Genomic DNA, 24092 nt, shown 5'->3' with positions numbered 1-24092 from the left:
AGTGTGTAGCGTCGTTACTGTTATCGTTCACCAAAAAGTGAAAATCCTATCATTTACTACTTCTCCTCATGTTGATCCAAATCCATAGAGGAAAGAAACCCATGGGAAAGTAAATAACGACAGAAGTTTCATTACTGGATGAACTATTCCTTTAATCATGACAGAAATCTTTTTTTAGGCTGTGGCATTTTGAAGGCATCACTGTCTGGAAACTTAATCTCAAACATGTCACGGTAGTGCCTTGGAAAATCCACTTAATATCTGTCTCAGGAAGCAGGAAAAAATAAGATTTGCAATATAAAAATAAAAAAAAAGACATGGGAAGAAATTAATAGCTGTATATTATTCATCATAAGATTCTTGAGCTTTACTGAGCTCTCCTGGAATATTATAATAAGAAACTAATCATAGCCATCCTGTGACATGAATGAAATGCAGTTTTTCCATTGTGTCCTGTCCTCCACAGTCGAAGATACAATCTGTCTTATTACAGCACTTGCAAGGTAGTAAAATATTAATATTCCTCCAATATTCTGGTTATATATCTGGTTGTAACTCTAATAATTAAAATTCTGCAATTAATTCAAACTGAACTGCTTACAGACTTTGGCTTTTCAAAAACTACTTCAGACTAAACTTAGAATATCTCACATTAACAGCAAAATATGTATTTTCTTATGTCTTTCTTTCTATAAAAAAAGAGGCATGAAAGAAATATGCATTACAGAGAAAATATTTATTATCATTATCAAAAGGTGAAAACAAGTTGAAAGGAGCTGCTTAATATTTTTGTGGAATATTTTTTCCTCAGCATTCTTTATTGGACAAAGAATTTTTATTTATTTTTTTACAGCAAAAGTCTTTACTGTATCTTTTGATATATTTCATACATCCTTCCTAAAGGTATTAAATCCTTTCCAAAAAAAATAGCTGACTTGGTTCCAAGATGGCGCCTGTGTATTTGGCATGTCATCTGCTGCTCTCGTGTTTGCTTGTCTGGTTGTCTGCTCTGTCTCTAAACTGCTGCATGCTTTTAATCTACGACCGTCAAGCACTCTTGCCCCCTCAACATCCCGCGGAGAAAGCGAAGGAGGAAACGAGGCAACTGCGGAGGATACATCGTGAAGCTGAAAGCTCATCTGCGGGCTGGCTTTCTCTCGGATCCTTCCTATGAATTGTTTTACGGCGGCTCTGCTACCGGTGGCTTCGTCCTGTTCTCCCCCTGCACCAGAGTCCTGTTTCTTCAGCCGGTCTCCACCGAATCGGCCTCGGCTCTCGACGACGGGGAGTAACTCACGGAAATCTGCGCTCACTGAAAAGAGCGTCCTCATCTCCTGTTATTATTTCTTCACCGAAGATGGCATTATTAAATGCCCACTCCTTGGTGAATAAGACCTTTCTATTAAACGACTTCTACTTATCTCACAACTTGGATTTTATGTTCATCATGGAATCCTGGATAAAGTTTACTGATCGAACTCCTTTTGCTGATCTGATCCCTTCTGACTGTAAATTTTTTAACTCTCCTCGTCCGAGTGAACGCGGGGGTGGGATAGTAACAATTTTTAAGAACTCTGTCTCTCTCTCTGCACGCTGTCGACGGCTTTTTCCAGTTTTGAAGCTCAGTTTCTTCAGTTAGACTGGAATGGTCCTGTATGTTTAGGGGTGATCTACCGTCCTCCACACTCTTCTAAGGACTTTATACAGCATTTCACTGAACTGATCGGCAATATTGCCACTAATTATGATCGCTTTCTATTGGTGGGCGATTTTAATATCCATGTCTGCTGTCCGTCAAACCCCCTATCACATGACTTTCTTAATCTTATTGATCCCTGTAATCCATCTCAGTGGATCAGTGACTCTACTCATATTCAGGGCCATACGTTGGATCTTGTACTGTCATATGGGCTTGATGTGACTAATATTGTGCTCTCAGATTTTATGATTTCGGACCATAAGCCCATACTATTTTCACTGACTCTTCCAGATCTCTCTCATTTTTCTACTACACCTGTAACTCTGTCTCTGCTCTACTCTCCTCAGTTTAGCACAAATTTCAACTTGTGCTTTGCTGAATGTTGCTCACAGTTGCACTTGGATCTACCATTATCTGACTTGGATGCTGATCAACATCTTAGCCTCATGAATTCTGCCTGGCTTAAGGTAGCAAATGCAACTGCCCCCCTTAAGCCTCACAAGCACAAACCAAAATCTGAACTGTGGCATAACTCTGACACCCGTCTCCTAAGACAAAATTGTAGAAAGGCAGAACAAAAATGGAAAAAGGACAGGCTGCATATCTCTCTTCAAATGTTCAGAGACTCTCTTACATCTTACCATGCAAGCTAAGTCTGCGAAAGCTGCATATTTTTCTAATCTAATTGAAACTAATCACTCTAAACCTAAGGTATAGTTTTCAGTTATTCAATCTGTTACAAATCCTTCTGTTAACACTTTGCCTGTTGCCTCTGTTGCTCTCTGTGAAAGCTTCTTGAGATATTTCAGTAACAAAATTACTAACTTGAGACTTAGCGTCTGCCCCACTTTAACTTTAACTGTCTCTCCTATCATGTCATCTCCCTCTGCCGTTTTCAATGCAGATTGAACCTTATCAATCTCCAGGAATTGAAGGAGGTGATTGACAAGCTTAAACCTTCATTCTGTTCTAGCGATATCATTCACCCGAGATTTTTAAAATTAATTATTAATTTGATTGGGTCAGGTTTGGTGTCTCTTATTAATAAGTGTCTCCAAACTGGCTCTGTTCCTGCCAATCTTAAAGTCGCTACGGTCACTCCTCTGCTCAAGAAGCCTTCACTAGATTCCTCGGTCCTAAAAAGTTTTTGGACAATTTCTGTCTTGCCTTTCATTTCAAAGGCTTTGGAGAAAATTGTGCTGAATCAACTTCAGTGTTTTCTGTCAAGTAATTGTATTTATGAGGTTTTTCAATCTGGTTTTAAGTCTGCTCACAGCATTGAGTCTGCCCTGTTGAGAGTGTTAAATGATATTTACCTCTCTACCGATTCTGGAGACTCTGTGGTTCTTATTCTTTTAGATTTATCGGCCGCTTTTGATACTGTAGACCACTCCTCACTATTATCTAGATTGGAGTCTTGGGTAGCTCTAAAAGCTAAGGTCCTGAAATGGTTTCAGTCATACCTGTCTGACAGAAAGTTTTTAGTGAAGCTGGGTAATTTAACTTCTTCTGCACCTCTGACCCGTGGCCTTCCACAAGGCTCTATTTTCGCTCCCTCTCTATTTTCTCTATACATCCTACCTCTGGGCTCTATTCTACGTAAACATGACATGTCTTTTCATTTCTACGCAGATGGTACTCAAATCTATCTACCAATCAAAAGAAACAATTCCACTGTGATTACTTCTCTTCTGCAATGTTTAGAGGAGGTTAAATCATGGCTAGCCCAAAATTTCCTCTTCCTAAATGAAGACAAGACCGAGGTAATTGTTTTCGGTCCCAATGAGAACTTTCAGTGTATAATCCCTGAGTTAGAAAGTTTATTCGTTTTTAGATCTTCACGGGTACGGAACCTAGGAGTTCTTGTTGACCAGCATTTAAAATTTGTTAAACATATCTCTTCTGTTATCGGATCCAGTTTCTATCAGCTTTGCTTACTGTCCAAAATTGAAAATTTCCTCACTCCTAAAACTCTCGAAATGGTTGTTCCCGCTTTTGTTAGGTCTTGTCTAGATTACTGCAATTCTTTATATTGCGGTATATCTAAGTCTCAAATTGCATGTCTTCAGCTTGTTCAAAATGCTGCGGCCAGACTTCTTTTAAAGTGTCGTAAACATGAACACATCACTCCAGTTCTTAAATACTTACACTGGTTGCCGGTTTTTCAGAGAATAGACTTTAAAATTCTCCTTTTTGTATATAAATCCCTACACAACTTAGCCCCTGTCTACCTCTCTGAACTCCTTCATCTCTACACTCCGTCCAGATGCCTACGATCCTGTGACCAGGCTTTGTTGGTAGCAAGGTTATTTTCGTAAATGAAAACTAAAACTAAGACGAAAACGATTGATGAAAAAACTATTTCGTAAACTGAAATAAAGTAAAAATGTCAAAATATTTGAAAAACTAAAACGAAACGAAACTAACAACAGTTATTGAAAAACTAACTGAAATAAAATAATAATTAACAAAAATAAATAATCGTTTTCGTAATCATTACGTTCTCACCCCTTGGCTGAAAAATATATGAGCTGTGTGGTGGTTTAGGGAAATACCTGTCAATGGCGCATCTCTAACGCAAAGCGGTTTAAAGCAGTCCTGCACGGGTCCTGTTTGGTAAACATGCACCAGCAGTACTTAACAGAACACCCGACCCGTTATCCCACAGTAGCACTAATTTCATTCTGTAGCCTACCAGACCAGAACCGTTTGACAAAGACCGAGAGTCGCGACCCGAACCGGACCCGCATTAATCTACAACATCAGGTAGGCAAACTTATTTATTTTCTCATGTAAGACAAGCAATCAAACCAACATTAGGCAAGTTGGTGCTTTGAAGAAAAACAGATACGCAACATGATAATTAACAGAAGGAAAAAAATAATGAGAACGCATCTTTCTGTAAACAATACAAAACTTGCCCTAGCATCTTGTGATCACTGCCAAACTTTAGAACAAATAAATATGCATAGGCTAAATCACATCATTCACACACTTATAATTCTTCATAAATAAAGAAAATAACATATTCAAATGTGAGCCTTTAAATAGGCCTACGATTGCCGTTATTATTGAATTTCATTAGTCCCAGTTATGATTTATGCGCGGATGTTCACGGAAACGTGCAAGACAAGACAGTTACAATATCATGATTACGGTTAAATAAGAAAAAAAGACATATAACCAAATTAGGCTACGTTTATTTTCATAATAAATATCTCAACACACCATTAGATATGATATTAAGCGCAACTTGTGTAGATTTATGTAGTAAACTTCCTTTGGTGTATATTTGTATACTTTTACCGTCTCTCAATCTCAGCATGGGTTAATTTTGTCGCTAAACGTTTGCCTCACTAAGGTTAAATTATGCTAAGTCTTTCTTTGGCCTTCGCTCTGGAAGTGATCTGCTGATTCTGCTAAACTTTCATTAAAACTGAAACGAAAACGGAAACTAAACTATATAAAAACGAAATAAAAATGTGTTCACAAAATAAAAACTAAACTAAAACTAACAAAAATATTAATGAAACTAATAAAAACTAAACTGAATTTCTTAGCAAATTTGAAAACGATATTAAAATAAAACGAATTAAAAAATTCAAAACTATAATAACTTTGGTTGGTAGTCCCTCACGTTAGGCTTAAGCATAGAGGTGAGCGTGCATTTGCAGTGGCAGGGCCTCGACTTTGGAATACCCTGCCTCTAGAGATTAGAATAGCCCCTTCTCTGTCTGTTTTTAAGTCCCTGCTAAAAACATTTGTTTTCCTTAGTGCATTGACTACTGTGATATGGCCATTTTTAATTTTTAAACAGGATGTATTAAATTTTGTCTGGTCTGTTTGCTGTGTATGTGGTATAATCTTGCTTTTCTGTAAAGCACTTTGCTCAGCCTGGTGGCTGTTGTAAATGTGCTATACAAATAAAATGACCTCAAAGCATACACTAAAAAAAAAAAAAAAAAAAAAAAAAAAAAAAATGTGACTATAAAGCACTAAAAGTGGTTCTTTGGCTCATAATCATAGGGGAACCACTTGGTGCTTCAGTGGTTCTTCTGCGGTTCTTTGGCATGACTGAGGGGCTATATAGCACCGCTACTGTATACAGAAACTGTTAAGCTCCTGTATGGTTCTTCAGTGGTTCTTTAAGGTGATTAAGGTGCTATATAGCACCACTGCCGTACAAAGAACCTGTTAAGCCCCTTACAAGCCAAAGAACCACTGTTGGTGCGCTGTTTATCACCATTTTTGTTGAAGAAATACAATGCAATATGGCACCTCTTATGGTTCTACATAGCACCATTTGACAAAGGTGTATAATCAACCCTATTACATTTACAGTATGGCTGAGATTTCATCAAAAATATCTTAATTTGTGTTCTGAAGACGAATGAAGGTCTTACACGTTTGGAACGACATGAGGGTGAGTAATTAATGAATTTAAAAAAAAAATAAGAATTTTCATTTTTGAGTGAACTATCCCTTTAAATTTCTACAAAAATGGCATCATTGGCTACATGATACTATATACTATGTACAGATTAAGATAGATATCATTGATGCATGATAGCAAGATATGTCTTAAAACAACAGCAAGCATGAACCAAATTGGTAACATAAAAGTGGAGAGCGAGAGATGCTGACGAATTAAAGATGAAAGAGATGAGATCATCTCTTCCTCTTATCTTATAAGAGCAGCTGTGAGCTCCTTGCCCATGTTGATTAAAGTGAAGTCCACTTCGAATCCAATCCACATCACATATTCATACACACAACACCTTAAGGAACGCGCTGTGAAAAGCCTGTGCGTTTGTGGGTGCGTGGGCCTTGAGGAGAAAGAGGCCTTAAGTAAGCCTGTTTAAAAATTGATGGTTAGCACAGACGAACAAATGGGCTGTGCGCTCCGTATAGCCGGCATGTGTGCATAATTCACTCCATCCCTAATTGAAGCCACACAAATATGCAAATGCCACCTCTTGAGTGTCTCACTTGTGCTTCGGTGACACAAGACGTGCGTTATGACAGCACAAATGGATCCATGCTGTGATCCATGTCAAATAAAATAAAATCCCTCCCAGAAAATATGAAATACATGCTCGCCTACAGCGGCTCTACTCTGTGGAGGTTCCCAAAATAAAGGTTCCTCTAATGCTCTGAGGGTCTGTCATCAGAGGAGTGAGTCACCAAACCCACTTTGGACACACAGTAGAAACCGAATGCACTCTGGAAAAGAAAGATAAAGAAAGAGAGAGTGGAAGGCCCTAGGCTTCATCTAAAATAGGACGTCAGCGCGGTCGTCACGCTGCTTCTGTACAAGGCAGTGAGTCAGCGGCACACTCTAACAGAGGCCACTCTCATTGATTATTCATCCGCGCCTCAATTTTTCAAACTGTATTTCCATTTCTGAGAGCGGTGGGCGCTACAGCGGCGGCGTGATAAGCCCAAAATGGCCACGCTGTAATGTGATTAATCGTCGGCTGCTCTGGCGTCACCGGCACAAAGGTTTGCTGAACGGTTGCCGCACAGCAGGTGATAAAGGTGGAGCAGGCCGGCTTTGAGCAGGTTTAAGAAACTCACTGCTCAACTTGTTAAGAATGGAATACACACCTTTTAAAATCTGAAAAGATTTTAAAACAAGGCATTATACACTTGCCGACCTTGTAAATAGTTACAGAGGACAAACTGAGTAACAACTAAACAACTGAGGATCACACACTACCAGACCTTCAAGTCAGTCCAAACTAGTGTTGTCAAAAGCAGCGTCCGCGATAACAGTCGGTTCTGTAATTTTAAAAACATCCATTCCCGAGAGCGTTTGAAAGCAGGCGCCTGTCAGCGGATCCGTGTATGTGCAGATATATTAGCGATCCTCTGATAGAAGGGGCTTTCAAATTCTCCTGTGTGCTTCTGTGTGAGCGCTCGGTGAAGGACATGAACGGATGATCATTGAAGCCAATCACAGTCATATCTGTTGAGCTGGTGAATACTATGTCCAATCAACGGTGTTTAAGAATCTGAGATAGGTATAAACGGAGGTCGGAGCCAGCTCCAAATGGGTTGGGGCTTGTTAATATGCCCTACACCAAACCCAACCCTAAACCTACCCTCCCTCTTGGAGCTGTCCCAACCTACTTGCAGCATAAGTCCTTCCCACTTGGAGGTCTCCGGGTTGCAGTGATATATATGCTTGAAAAATATTCTCAAATATTAGCAGGAAATTAACGTTTTTAAAATTACAGTACCGACTGGTATCGCGAACTAAACTTTTGACAACTCTAGTTCAAACACAACAAACTTATGCAGCATGACAAATGAAAACAATGTGTGTTCTAAAATCGGCTCAAAAATTAATGGATGGAATCTGTCTGAAGCTAAAAACAGTCTGTGACCATCATACACTATGTGATTTTCTATGAAATCAGTTTAATGCCTTATTTATATATATATATATTTATATATATATATATATATATATATATATATATATATATATATATATATATATATATATATATATATATATATATATATATATAAATTAAGATAATTTTACACCTTTCTGATCATTTCTGCTCTTTTCTGATCACTTTTCTGATCATCTGATCATGAAGATCATTTTACATGTTTTATCCCTTATACATTTCTAAATATATATTTTTTTAAATATTTTTTTTGCATTATTCATTTTTATTTAATTTGCATATTATTACACATTATTTACACATACATCACCATTCAACGGACTGGGTCAGTAAGATTTAAAAAAAAAAAATATATAAAAAAAAAATGCCATTGAAAGAAGTGTCCCTTCTGAGCTGATCTGACCAAAATAAAATAAAATAAAATAAAATTTATTTAGCAAGTACATATTAAATTGATCAAAATTGACTTTTTCATTGTTACAAAATATTTATTTTCTTTTTTAAATTAACTTTCTATTCATTAAAGATTCCTGAAAAAAAAAAAAACATGTATCATGGTTTCCACAACAATATTAAGCAGCACAATTGTATTATAAATTTTGAAATATTAAAAATGTATTCAAATAGTTATTTTAAACTGTAATAATATATCATACTATTAGTTTTACTGAATTTTTTATCAAATAAATGCAGCCTTGGTAAGCACAAGATACTTTAAAAAAATAAATAAATAAATAAATATTAAAATATCTCACTGACCCCAAGCTTTTGAAGATTACTGTTTAATTGTTTTTTTCCATTAAATCTTTTCTGTACAAATAAAATAATACTTGGAAATGACAGTTATTTTAATTATAAACAAAACCCCCAAACTGCTTACATTCTTAAATACTTAAACACTGAAAAATTATGTTATTTTTCATATATAAAAACTTTAAGAATGGGATCAAATTTAAAATCAAAACGGATATGCTTCCAAGAGAAGTCCAATTAGAATTTGGACAAAACCTCATTTATATTAGCCAGCTAGATTTAGCAAATTTGTAACGAGTCAGAAAACGCGTCTCCTTCTACATGTCTCTCCAGGTACTCCAGACCTCGGCATGAGTCAACATCCTCGTTAGACCTTGGCTTCAGTGACCTGAAAATGAACGCACACCCTGGGAACACCATAACTGCAGGCATGCTCTCTGAACAGGAAAGAGAAATAACCCACCGCTGCTCTGCGACGTTCAGCTAACAACCTGTGCGTGCGTGATTTATAATTACAAAAATATGAAGTTGTGAAGCGTTTGGATGTGGATGTGCCGGCCTGCTGGCAGCTGCCTATTTTGGGGGAGGGTGACAGATTGTGCTCTGACTGAGTCAATCCCGTGCAGCTTTGTATGCTTTTATTTCATATGCTATCAGCTAGCGGAATCAAAACAGATGGTTTAGTCATGACGTTTGCCATTCACCAGCCTGTCTCCACTGATGAGGGAAATAATAGATATGACTTTCATTTTTAAATCAATAAAGCTTGAGTGTGCCTGGGACACCTTGAGCAGGACGGAAGTGTGTGAGAAATGAATTTGCACTGTTGTGCCTAACGAAGCATGGATGCCAAGCTGCGTACCGCACTCTTCCTTTCTAACAAACCTCCTGGAGCTGAGGCACCTGCGCTTCTCCTTTTACTGTCTGTAGGGTTAGCGTTTTCTCTTTCTCACATACACGGAATTATGATTAACATCCAAAGTGTTTTATTGCTTGACTGCATTGGAGAATCTTTTAAAGTTTCACATGTGACTTTGATTCTCTGGTTCTTTAGAAAATCAGCTGGTGCTTTCAGAGGCATCATGCACCTGTTTTTTTTTTGTTTGAACTGGCAGTTCTGGTTCACTTAGTGCACCAGGCAAGATAAGACATGACAAAAGGGAGGGAAGAAAAAACTTATTTTTTATTTATTTAAGTGTAAGATATGTTAGGCTAGCGGTGCAGTTGACATTTAAGACATGCAAAGGGGACCCGCATGGATAGGATAATAAATAGCAAAATAAATACTTTAAAAAGGTAGGGAAATACACTTCCCTTTCCTTTGTTGTTGATGTCCAATTAAACTAGTATTTAGGCTGCCGTTATTCATGCATGAATCCATATGACTCCAGTCGTAGTTCATAATTAGTTAACTCCTTTAATAATCATTAGTATGTGATTAATTAATTATTAATTTAGGCTTTAGTACATGATTATTCATGTACCCGTATTGTAAAGTGTTACCCAAGATTTTGCTGCAAATTCATACAAAATCAAAGAAAAAAAAATTAATTAAATAAATAAATCTGAAAGTGTAAACCAGTTTACCCAATGTTATTTTTTTAATGTAATATTTCCATATTTACTAATATTTTGAATCATCTTTTATTGTTATGGTTTCATTTTAATTTTAGCTTTAGAAATTGTTACCTTATTTTCAGTCAACATTTTTCAACATTTACATCTAATATTTATATTTTATTTAATCTTTATTTCAATTACCAAAAATATAATGGTTTTAATTAAAAACAACAACACTGAAATTAAATGAATGAATAAATCTAAAAGTTTAAACAACTCTAACAAGTGCTAGTTTAGTATTATTCATATAATATTATAGTATTTATTCATATTTTAGAATTAGCTTTATTAGAATTACTATATTTATATACTATATATATAGTTTTAGTAATTTTGTCATGTGCTTTTGTCATTTTTATAAATATTTTTATTTAGCTTTAATTCATTAATATTGTTATTATTATTAATGTATTATTATATATTAATTATGTTTAATTTGAATTATTAATTTAGTATTTCAACTTAATTTTATTTTATTTTTTTGCAGTACATTACCAAGGAAACATTTATAATTTTTTCATTTTTTTTGTTAAGTTTGGGGGTTTCATATAATATTTATATTTATATTTTATTTCATTTTCTTCAAATTCATCATTTATTTCAAATTCTAAAAACTATTTTAATAGTTTTAGTCAACAATTAACAGAACTAGAATGAATGAATAAATAAATAAATAAATAAGTGTATAAAACGTACACCTTTGCATCACAGCATCTACAGCAATAATATTTTGTATCTGCTTTCATCTATGTCAGTACCTTGCAGTTCTTGCGTGCTTGTAAATAAATACTAATAAATGTGTTTGTTTGTTTTTTAAACTTGTATATTTTAAATCTAGTTTGTCAAATAATTATGTCCTCCAACCCTGAACCTGTAACAATTGTTCTCTCTGATCTTCCACTTGTGCTCAAAGGTACTTCTTGTTCTTTCTGGAGGTGACACCTCCTGACTGACGCCAGACAGCGAGTTACTCTTGAGTCTGAAGCTAACGAGTGAAGCGCAGTCATGCTGATATCTCAACAGGACAGCTCTGGGAGTCTTTAGAAAGTTGTATGAGGGCCCAGGCTGACAGCCAGTGGGTGTTGTGACAGAGTTCACTCACGGACAGCAGTCGGTTCCTCTCTTTCTCGGAGACACTCTGGGTGTTTTCTAGAGCAGCCCGGTGCTTCCTGGTGAGCTCGTCCAGAGCCCGGCTGTGGGAATCCTTAAAGTGAGCAGTGTCTTCTTCATATTTGGCACGCAAGTTCATGAGCTCCTTCTCATAGATCTGCTTTTCCTCTCGAATTGACTGTTGAGGGGAAAAAAATCAAAGACAAATGTACTTAAAAGATGATCTGATGCTTATATAATATATATATATATTTAATATATATATAATATTTAATATTACATATTATATAGAAATACGAAAAAACTTCAAACATAAATTTCATTATTACCCATCTGCTGCATTTGTATTAATTGATTATCCCTTATTATTTCGATATTAAATATGCTATTTATTATATTACATGACTATTTACACAATTATTCAAAAAAATTGGGGTTGGTAAGGTTTTTGAAAAATGTCTCTTATGCTCATCAAGGCTATATTTATTTGACCAAACAAAAAAAATTAAAAAACAGTAATATTATGAAATATTATTACAATTTAAAATAACAGTTTTCAGTTTCAATACATTTTAAAAAGTAATTTATTCTTGTGATGCAAAGCTGAATTTTCAGCATCTTTATTCCAGTCTTCAGTGTCACATGATTCAGAAATCATTCTAATATACGGTTTTGCTGCTCAAGAAACATTTATTATTATTATTATTAACAGTTGTGCTTAATATTTTTGTGGAAACCATGACACATTTTTTTCAGGGTTCTTTGATTCTTTCTTTAAACAACGAAAGAACAGCATTAATTAGCCTTTACTGTCACTTTTGATCAATTTAGCGGGTCTTTGCTGAAAAAATAAACAAACAAACGAACAAATAAATAATACTGACCCCAAACCCTTGAACAGTAGTGTTCATATCATATTTCTGACCTTTATGACTACTACTTCTAGGTAAGGCTTTTTAAGTGGTTTTTGCATTTTGGTTTCAACAAAAGATCTTTTTGGACTGAGAAGGAAGAGTTTTGAAAGTTTTTAAGGGAAATTTATATATCATTTAGATAAATAGTTTTCATTCCATGTTATTTAAAACATAAAATCAGTGTAGATCAGTATTAGGAGGGCCTTTTCACTTTCACATAGATAGCGATGACGCAAAGCGAAAGCGTGTCTGTGAAAGCGGAGCGTGGTTTGTGAAAAGAGCACAAACAGGCATCAATAAGGGACACTGTCTCTTGTTCAGAAATGTTATGAATCCAATCTAAAAGTATAACAGTGAAAACTGAAAGCCCACACTGACACTGAAGCAACTGGCTGCAAGTAAATAAACTTCCCATTATAGGACCAGCAGAAGTGTCGGCAGAGTGAATCACTCCACAATGCTTTCCTGCTCTATTTGGTGAGTGTTGTCATAGTAACACCTAACTCAAGGCTGTGCTGCTAACAAACTGTGATGTGGGCGACAGAACGAAACAAAGAGAAAGCTTGATGAGACCTTTTCAAATGGGAATTATCCTGAAATCCACGCACATGAGAGAGCCAATAATACCATGGCACTTTTTATGTTCTACATGCTACATTTTTGACATGTTTACTTTAATTTTATTTTATTACCTTTTTTGAATCTTTCATGTTTTATTTATTTTATGACTGACAAATATGTATCATATGAGGTTAGTTTGAAACATTAGTTTAAGTTAAAACTTATAATGGGGGAAATTCAAATACATAAATCCTAAAATAAGAGATGTTTTTGAGTTGATTTTTACCTTGACAAAAATAAATAAAATAAATATAAAATGTAAAAACAAACAAATAAATAAATACATTTTTACATTTTACATTTTGTGACTGACAAATATGCATCATATGAAGTTATTGTTAAAACATGCCATCCAAATGGATGAAAATTCAATTCAAATTCAATGCAATTCAAATACATAAATCTTAAAATAAGACAAATATTTTTGGAGCGTTGAGAGATGTTATAAGTAGATTTTTACCTTGACAAAAAATTAAATAAAATTAAAATGTACAAATAAGCAAACAAATAAATAAAAAATTCAAAAATTAGTTGATTTTACTAATGAACTAGTCAGTTGCTGGACACTTGTCATCCATACCTAGTACTATAGTACAGTAGTTTTTGATACTCCAGCAAATGGTACTCTTGGAAACAGAGAAACAAAAATAGGAATAGTATATACAGTACAGTACTACCCACCATTTATTTACTTATTTATTTAGAACAATAGTGTACATGGACTACTCCTTTGTGAGGCTGTTCTCTTGTTTCATGGCCTTTTCTGAAGCTGTAAATTAAAAATTCAGCTTAATTTTTTTGCCTTCTTCATTAGTCAAAACAGTGGAGATTGACAGGAAGCTATTAGTCGAGGAGACACCACCCCTCACAATGTAGAGCGCTTTGAGTGCTTAGAAAAGCAGAAAAGCGCTATATAAATGTAATTAATTATTATTATTATTATTAGGAAGAGAGAATGTGTCGCATGATGGACTGCACCACAGCTTTTTAAAAGTTTCCCAAAGTCTACTAGTAAAACTGCTGAGAGGGATATTTCTGGAGCAGAAACATTCCCACAATCTGTTTATTGGGGAATCTCAACGTATTAATAATAGAAGAAAACCTAAATGCGACAGGACAGCCAAAAAGCCAAACTGCTAGAGCAGATTGTTGCATGAAAACAGCACGAAATGCCATACTGTAGCGAGTCAAATAAATAGCCATGCTGTCTCGGCACAAAAAAAAAATGATTGCCAGGCTGAGTGAAACCACTGAGAAATAAGAATTCCCTTCCAATCAAACCGGCCGTCCACAAAGAGACATATTTTCTGAGGATGGAGCGTTTTGAATTAAACATCGAGGTCTGGATTTGGCTGTGATAAAGCAGCCAGTGTTTAACATAAGAGATGGGCTTGTATATGCTTAAAACTTAAGCTAATGATGTCTCAGAGGAACTCATGTGAAATAAATGTTTCTGCAGAAGACTGATGTTTAAGCTACAGACAGACAGATTCTGCAAACTTGAGCTGTTTTTCCTCGCTCCATCTCTTAGACACACCAACCAGGCTTCAAGATCTTATGGTGCAGTACAAATTGAGCCCCCAAAACATATTTGGACACTTAAAAATATCATTGCATTAGAAATAAAATATCAAACCAAGTAGCATTCGCACAAACTGCTGCTAGAGCAACCAGAAAGTTTCAAAAGAATCCAAAAAAGTATAATGATTTCCTGATAATAATAATAAGAAATTATTCTTGAATCCCATATCAGCATATTAGAATGATTTCTGAAGGATCATGTGACACTGAAGACTGGAGTAATGATGCTGAAAATTCAGCTTTGCCAGCAAAAGAATAAATTATATTTAAAAATACACTGGAAATCATGCCGCCCAAATATATCTGGACACTAAAAATGGCACTGATTAGATATAAAATATCAAACCAAGTGGCATCTGAAAAAAACAACAACTAGCGTCAGGTTTGTGATTTTTGACAACCAGAAAGTGTCCAAAGAATCCTAAAAAAGTCGGTAGTGATACAAAGTGTCCAAACACTCCCCGCGGGCCTAAAATGATCCATATTCAGTAAACCAAATGGGATTTATCCGTACCTTCTCTAGGGAGAGAATCTGCTGTCTCTGCCTGTCGTCCAAAGTCTGACATTTCTTCTGCAGCGCCCCTCGTTCCTCCTCCAGACGCAACACCTTGTCCTTCAGACGAGACTTTTCCGATTCCAGATCCCGAATGACCGCCTCGTGAGTCATCTGGGTGGCCTGCAGGCTTCCGATCTGACCTGGACAGCAGAGAGAAAGCCGGAGACAGAACTGTAGAGGAGGGTCAATGCTTTGGTTGTCATCTAACGCTGAGAGCAGACAGAGTCAAAGATCCTTTCCAGCTGCCAATACTGTGAACCTGAAGCTGCAAATAAACCTCAGTGTTCAACAGTTTGCCTACTCTTCACCAGATTTAATGTGTCTTGAAGATCTGTCTATGGCTATGTTAATAATAGAATAATAGCACACTTACTGCATACTGCACAGTACATGCTGTAGACTGCATATTATTTATTAAAAACAGTATGTTAAACAGTATAAATGAGTAAATTATGCTGTTTAATTCAGGAATTTCAGTTGTCACCTCAGAGATAAAAATGATTATTTAGCATTTCTAATCTCCCCCCCCCAAAAAAAAAAAAATATAATAATACTAATAATAATAATAATAAATATATATATATATATATATATATATATATATATATATATATATATATATATATATATATATATATATATATATATATATATATATATATATATATATATATATATATATATATGAAATCAATTTATTTAATTATTTTTAATTATTTGAAATAAAGCTTAAATCAAATACAATAAAATATAAATATTCAAAGAAAGAATGTAAAAAACATATTTCTTTTTTATTATTTACTACTTTATTTCAGTTAGTTGCCAAGGCAATATTTCAAATTTTGGATGTTGAAGTACTAAAATAACTAAAGTTGAAATAAAAACAAATTAAAACTAAACAGAAAAATTTTAAAAGTGCAAAAATTATTAAACCATAAAAACTTAATTTAATTAAAGTGAAAACTAAAAATAGAAAAATAAAAGATAATTAACAAAATTAATGAATACTATAATAACACTACTATAAAAAGTTTTGTACAAGTCGAAGCACTAAAATGACTAAAATTGAAATAAAAATCAATTAAAGCTTAAATAAAAATATGTAAAAATAGAAAATAAATAAATAAAAATGACAAAAGCGCAACAAAATTGGTAAAACTCAAAAACCTAAACTTAAATGAAAACGAAAATCGAATTTAAAATATTAATAAATATTATATAATACTAAAACTAAGAAAAGAGAGTTAAAGGTTGATATTGGGTTTTAGGTTGATATTGCTTTCAGTTTATTTGTTACACTGGAAATGGATGGTCAGGCTGGGTGCATTGCATTGTGGGAATCAGAATAGTTTTTGAATGTCCTTGATTGTTCTTGTACTAGTTAAATGTTTCTGCAATTTCTTGTCTATTATACTAATAAAAATCAGTGTTTAATTTAGGTTAATTACATTACAGTTACTGATATCTGCATTTTTTCTCACTATAGACGTTTAAAAAGAAATGCACTTGTCAGTGATACGGCTTGGCTGTCAATGCATGGTCTATCTGGAGTTCAAGCCTGGATAAAAGTCTCAGATAACGGCTTCTGCTTCATGTTAAATTCATTAATGCAGTGCAGGCAGCACATAAACACAAACACAGAGTGTGAATCTTAATGCGCTTACATTTACATTTATTCATTTAGCTGACGCTTTTATCCAAAGCGACTTACAATTGCTATATATGTCAGAGGTCGCACGCCTCTGGAGCAACTAGGGGTTAAGTGTCTTGCTCAGGGACACATTGGTGTCTCACAGTGGATTCGAACCCGGGTCTCTCACACCAAAGGCATGTGTCTTATCCACTGCGCCATCACCACCCATAACACCACCAATAGGCTTAAACACCTATTGTTTCACCCAGATAAGAGATCAGAAGTGTGTTTGGCATTTAGGTGTGACAGACCCAGCTGGGCTCTGCCTCCCTCAGGGAACATTGCAGAATGTGGGAGATGAACACAGCTAGGACACACAGCTGCTGTTGCCAGGATACCAGGAGCCGATCCGTCACCCCAAACTTTTCTGTCAACAGCAATGGTGCCTTTCAGCTGGAGCCGTGTCTCTAATCTGATGCACTGATGACTAAATCCAGTTAACATTTACCCAATAAATATGTCCGTAATAGTTTGTTGGTTTGTTTTTTAATTATTCAAATAGCACAATTTATTTTAGCCATTTAAGTCTTTTTAGCTGAATCAGGTTTTAATCTATGAAGTGACAGCAGCAAAAAGCAATAATTATAAAATACATGTTTAATAAAAATGCATGTATTATTAAAAAAACTATACAAACAACAGTTAACGTATGTGAATTTAATTTCATTTTACCCAATTATATGCCAATAATTTTTTTCTTTAAATATCACTAGCCAGTAGTCAATTGTTTAGGTTTGAATATAACACAGAAAAAATTATAAAAAAATAAGGATCTAAAGCCTAGATCCTGAAATTCCTGAACAATCAGATAATTAAAAATAAAAACTGAATCAGGTCTTATCTGTAAAACCACTACAGATTTTAACACTTGCCGTTATTTTAAACCATGCATTTCAAAATCTGAAATTGCAATATTGATGATGAGGATTGATGATGATAATAATAATAATAATTAATTAAATATAATTATAATTAATAATAATAATAAAAAACAGTTAAAATGAATTTAACCCATGCATTAAAACATTGATTTGCAATATAATAATGACAATAAATATAAATAGTTATTTTAACCCATGAACTTCTAAGATCAGTTTTCAATATTTATAATATAATAGTTTATCCATTTAACACATTTCAAAAATTAATTTGCAGTATTGATGATGATGATAATAATGATGATGATGAAGATGATGATAGATTTTAACCTCAAAAATAGTTTTAGTGCATACACTTATATAATATTAATAATGATTATTATTATTTTAATATAAAAATGACAATAATAATAATTTTAAAAACATTTTACATTTGAATTTAATTACAGTTCTGTATCTTGTTTAAATTCAATTCAAAGGGAGGAGATCAGTTGGAACCTAAAGGCACTCTGTATTTAATTCTGAATCTCGAACAATCCTGCTGTGCGTGCTGGTAATGGATTAGTAGCCTAAAGCAGTGTAGAAGGATGAATCAATGAAAGTGAGTGGAGTGGGATTGAAAAGAGGTGATGGGAGAGCATGTGCGCATCTCACTGGCTTTGAGCAGGATCTCCGTGGCCTGCTGCTGCACTCGGTCTCTGGACGCCTCCAGCTCACACTCCGCCTCCCTCTGCCTGATTTCCACGATCTCCGTGTCCTTAGTCACCTCCTCCAACTGTTTATGCAGCTCCTGCAGACGCACACACACCAATCAATCAACAAAACGACCAAAACACTTCACATAAACCTCTCTATCTCTCTGTTCATTACTGAGAGCTGCTTCTCTATATTTAACCATCATGAGGTTTCTTGCTTTGTCTCGCTCTCTCTTTCACTCATGTCACTTTTTCCATTTTTGCTCCTCTCACACCGTCTCCTCTGTTCTCAAATTCATCCTCATTAATTGTGCATGTACACATTAGCTCTTTCTCCCTTTCATCTCTGCTCTCTCTGTCAATTTCCTCTGTCGCCTTCTAAAAGAACTTCTCTGGGCTTCCATCGCTCATTGTCTCGCTAACTTTTTCCTTAACTTCCACCATTATGGAGCTCATGTTCAAATCATCGACTTTTCCACTGAATTAATTCATTCAATGTATTTTGTTCTTCTTAAAGCAAAGACAGCACAAACAGAAAGAAACAAACCACTTGTAGGAAAATTTAAGCATTGTAATGCTACATATAGAGACTTTTTGGTAGAATGAACATGCACAACATGAAAAATACATTATTTAAGTACAGAACTGAAATTTTACGCCACGGTTGTCAGATTTTATTGCTGTTTGAAATGTACTATTAAAACATAATCTTGAAGTCTTTGCCCATTCAGCACACAGGAGCTTTTTTTAAACAAAAACATGCATTAACTGTTTTGCCTATTTTCTCTTATCTATCTATCCATCCATCCATCCAAAAAGTATTGAAATATACCTCTTAATTATTGAATTCAGGTTTATTAGAACTGAAAACTTATTAAAGTACTTTTGTCTGTCTGTCCATCCATCCATCCATATAAAAAACACTTAAAAGTTTGAGGCCAGCAAGTTAAAAAAAAAAATTACTACCTTTATTCAGCAAGCATGCTTTAAATTGGTCACATTCATTTATTAAATTAAATTACAGTTAAACATTTATAATGTTACAAAAGATTTCGGTAACATTTTATTTTGATGGTCCCTTTTGAACATTCTGTCTCCAATAAGTAACTTTGCACCTACACGTCAACAATCTCTCATTAGAGTATTATTAGACTGATTAATATCTGCTAACTCTTTATTGTGATGGCATCCCAACAGACATTCTATTGACTATAAGTAACTTTCCAAGTACATGTCAACTTATTATAACCCTAACCCTACCAGTCTACTAGTACTCTACTAACACTCTAATAAGAGTCAGTAGAAATGTAGGTGCAACGTTACTTCTAGTCAACAGAATGTGTTAAAGGGACCATCAAAATAAAGTGAAATCAAGATTTCTGGTTTCAAATAAATCCTGTTCTTTTGGACTTCCTATTCAAAGTATCCTGAAAAAAATGGGTTTCCACAAAACAGAAATTTTCAACATTTATGATAGCAGTGTCTATTTAAACTAAGTGCGAATAGCCCGCCTTGTTGGCAGAGGCTCTTTACACCAGCTCCGAGACTTTTTGATGTGATCGACCAGACTTCGAATCCTCCTTTCGCCAAAATCATTCTTCTCCCTTTTTACATCATATATTAGATTGGAAAGGCATTTATTTTCTATAAAATGAAGGAAATAATCAAAAAGTGTAAAAAAAAAGTGCCTATCGGTTAGGGTTAAGATTAGGTGTAGGGAGGGCTTTATTGTCCCAATAAAGCGGCATCCATTTAATAATTTGAACAAAAATGCTAATTTATACTCTCATTATTGCATACTGTTTTATAATGTACTACAACATTGAGGTGCAAATATCTGCCACTTGCACCAAGTAGTATAAATAGCATCTAACTAATATTATTACAAAGACAAACCTAAAGCAATAAGCCCCAAGGCGGCGTGGTTTACAGTGAATTTATAACAGCTAAGGGGCGTTGTTAGGCACAACGTAAAATCCCCTTAGCTGTTATAAATTCACTGTAAACCACAGCTTCACAGGGCTTATTGCTTTTATAAAACTGTTTTTCCATATACTTAGTAAGGTTTCACGAAATAACACAGAGCAAATAAGTGTAATGATATTAACAAAAACAGTATTCTTCCACCAAACAATGTAGATCCTCAGAAACAGTTGTGGTTGGAACCTATGGTTGGAACAAAGTGGTTGCCAAGCAACACACAAAGTAGACAAAGGTGTAGGTTTGTAGTGTAATTTACAACGGCTTCGAACGTGGCTCAACCAATCAGAATCAAGGACCGGAACGCTCCGTTTTATAATTAAATTCTATTTGTACATAGTGTAAATTAGTGTTGTCAAAAGTACCGACCGCGATACCATTTTTATACTAAATTTAAAAAACGTCCATTTCCTAAGATTTGACGCTGCTCAACAGCGTAGAATGATTTCTGAAAGTTAATTTTACATGAAAGACTATTGCTTTATATTGTTATAATTTTCTTGTATTTAGTATAGTATACACTGTATACTATACAGTTTGAAGGCAACAAACTTCAGCAGATTTTTGAGTTTTCTCAACTTGTTGTTTTAAGTGTATACAACAAAAAGTAGAGAATCTCCTACAAAAATAAGTTGAGAGGACTCAAAAATCTGCAAAAAGCTGGTTGCCTTAAAATTTTAAGTTGGCTCAACTTTTTTTTTTTTTTTTTTACAGTGTAATAGTATTGCTTTCACTGTATTCTTAATTGTATTTTTTGAAGCGATGTCTGGTGCTATACTAAAAATGCCCTTGTAAAATGACCTGTGAAATCTTTTAATAAGGTGACAGGAGTCTCATCTGGTAAACAGCAGCATGTAATTGGGTGAAAATCAGCACCTGGGGAATCTAAATGGTCTTTGATTGAAGCATGTCTGATTCGCCAAACTGTGACTACAGTCTATTTGACCTCTGATGTTTGGGTCTGACTTCAATGATTTTACCTCTTTTTGTTTATACTAAATGATCCAAGTGTGTGACGTGGATCTATCACCTGCATGAGTAATTCAGCATTTGATCAGCAAAGATTAACAAAAACTATCACAGACCCCAGGGAGTCGGATCATTATGAGTTCCAGTCTGAAAATGTCACAGTGACTAAAGATCGATTCCATTAAAGATCTGCTCTCTCAGTGTGTGTGTGTGGAGCTAAAGAGGCTCAGCACATTGCCATTAAATAGCCATTATAATGTGTCATAAAAGCAAGAATTTATGTAAGACAAACATAATATTAAACTGGCCTTCATTGTTCATTTGAATGACCATATTATAAATCAAACCAAGCATGGATCTTTTGATGATACCCATAAATTACATTTCGTCAGTTCTTCCATTCAGAAACAAGTCCAAGAAATGCCTTGGAGGGTCATGCTGGCTGACTGGCTTTTCTCTTCAAAGATATTTGAAAGACAATTCAGAGTTCAGGATGTGTGCCGCTGCGTTTGAAGTCTCTTCTGTAAATGTGTCTGAAATATCTGATGTGTTCAGAGAAACCTAAACACCACAGTAGTTTGATTTGCACTGCTACAATTTTATGTGTACGCCATTTTAATTATTTAAAATACATTGCAGAGGGCTAAACATGATATTCAACAAGAAAAAACATGTAGAGCGGTTAATTAAAAATGAGACCAGCGGCCAGGAACCTGTTAGGAAATGAGTTGTGAATTTAGCTGTCATTTTAACTATTAAGATTAGATGATTCTCATTAGATGAATTAGAAAATGAGATTAAATATGCAACATAAGTTTTAAGCATCAACCAATGTACTTTTCTTTATGAAAGTGAAATTTTGTTCAAAGCCAATCAGAGTTTAATAAAAAAATTAATTCAGTAAAGTAACACTATACAATAAGGTGCTATTTGTTTATATAAGTTAACATAAACTAACAATGAAAAATACTTCTAAAGCATTTATTTCTCTTAGTTAACATTGATTGCAACATTTACTAATACATTATTAAAATGAAAAGTTATCTATTAACGTTAATTAATAAACCTGAGCTAACATGGACTGAAGGTCCTTGCACACGGAGTCCGAAACTTTTGTATGCGTTTTTCCGTTTTTTTGTTTTTTATTTGTTTTTTTGTTAAATTAAATTAAATTAAATTAAATATGTCCATTAAAGAATGTATGGAAAAATACAATGTCAATGAAACTGTGATTACAAACTATGCTAAACTAAAAACTATATATATAAAGAGTTAATTTGCAAAAACAGATAACTCCTTTTTAACAATTCTCAAAAATCATGTTTTTTCATTGTGCATTACAATTAATCTGAAAGAAACTGCAGTTGGCTTTTTTGACTAGGTTAAAAAATAAAAATAAACAAACAGCTAGCTAACACAATAAAAACATGATAACATAATAAAAAACATGATTCTTTAAATAAAAAAAATAAAAAATTGAGTTATCTGTTTTTGCAAATAAACTCTTCACTAAATGTCAAAAGAAAGCTGGTAACACTTCAATTTAGGGACCAATTCTCACTATTAACTAGTTGCTTATCAGCATACATATTACTTATCATATTGGCTGTTTATTAGTACTTATAAAGCACATATTAATGGCTTATTCGACATAAACATATTTTAGATCCCTTAATCCTACTATAACAATTAATAAGTAGAAAATTAGGAGTTTGAGGCAAAAGTCATAGTTAATAGTTAGTTAATAGTGAGAATCAGTCCCCAAACTTAAGTATGATCAGGGTGAGTAAATGATGACACAATTTTCATTTTTTGGGTGAACAATATCATTAAAGTTAATTTTAAATTAAATATATATATATATTTATATATATATAAAATAAAATAAAAAAAAAGAAGATAAAAGGAAAAGACAAAACAGTAATAAAGTGCCATGTTCCATCTAACCCCTATAATTTTATTTCAAGGACATGTGATGCATCTGGTAGCCTTTACCTTAATGTTGTTCTCTGAAGCAATGAGGGAGGCCTGCAGTTTGTGGGATTTCTCCCTGCTCTCCCTGGCCTCCTCCTGCACCCGGTGAAGTTCACTGCGCAGTTTCCCCAGAGTCTTCTGCAGCGCCGCTTCCTGCACCTGGAACTCCTTCCTCAGCTCGCCTTCAGTCTTCTTCCAGGCCAGCAGGTTCTCTGCGGTCATTTGCTGCGTGCGCTTCATGGCCTCCAGTTCCCGTTCATAGAAAGCCTGGGCTTTATTTAGCTTGGCCTCGTACTCCTCCACCAGACGCTTCTTGTCCTGTTTCAGTTCCTCAGTTCTTTCAGTCAGTGAATCCACCTCCGCTTTATGAAGCTGTCCCAGTTTTTCTTGGTCTTTGCTGTAGTTGGCATTCTGGCTTTGGTGTGAACGAAGCAGCTCTTGGACCTGTGAATACAACATTCATTTGAGTTTTTTTTTTTATTTTTTTTTTAAATGGATGAAAAACACTTGCACTTTAACGGACAAAACACTTTGTTACTGAACATGAAAATGCTACAGAGCATGACACATGTACAGCCAATTGGAAGTTATTTATTGTTTAATGTACAGGGCAGGATTTTGACAAAC

At 34.5% G+C, this 24092-nt stretch overlaps 1 protein-coding gene across 1 annotated transcript in view; it reads right to left on the bottom strand.

Annotated features, from left to right (window-relative positions):
• LOC306844284 (protein FAM184A-like) overlaps window positions 1-24092 on the bottom strand; it is a 135398-nt gene that overhangs the window by 63554 nt on the left and 47752 nt on the right. The window contains exons 3-6 of the mRNA XM_079376289.1: window positions 23487-23909; window positions 18502-18637; window positions 15235-15416; window positions 11597-11782 (exon numbers count right to left, since the gene is read on the bottom strand). Coding sequence (XP_079232415.1) covers window positions 11597-11782; window positions 15235-15416; window positions 18502-18637; window positions 23487-23909 — 927 coding nt within the window. The remainder of the gene's footprint in view (window positions 1-11596; window positions 11783-15234; window positions 15417-18501; window positions 18638-23486; window positions 23910-24092) is intronic.

The sequence above is a fragment of the Barbus barbus genome (genome assembly GCF_936440315.1).
Source record: "Barbus barbus genome assembly, chromosome: 24".
NCBI lineage: Eukaryota > Metazoa > Chordata > Actinopteri > Cypriniformes > Cyprinidae > Barbus > Barbus barbus.
Note: the sequence above shows the minus strand (reverse complement) of the source record. Positions and strands in the feature narration are given on the sequence as shown.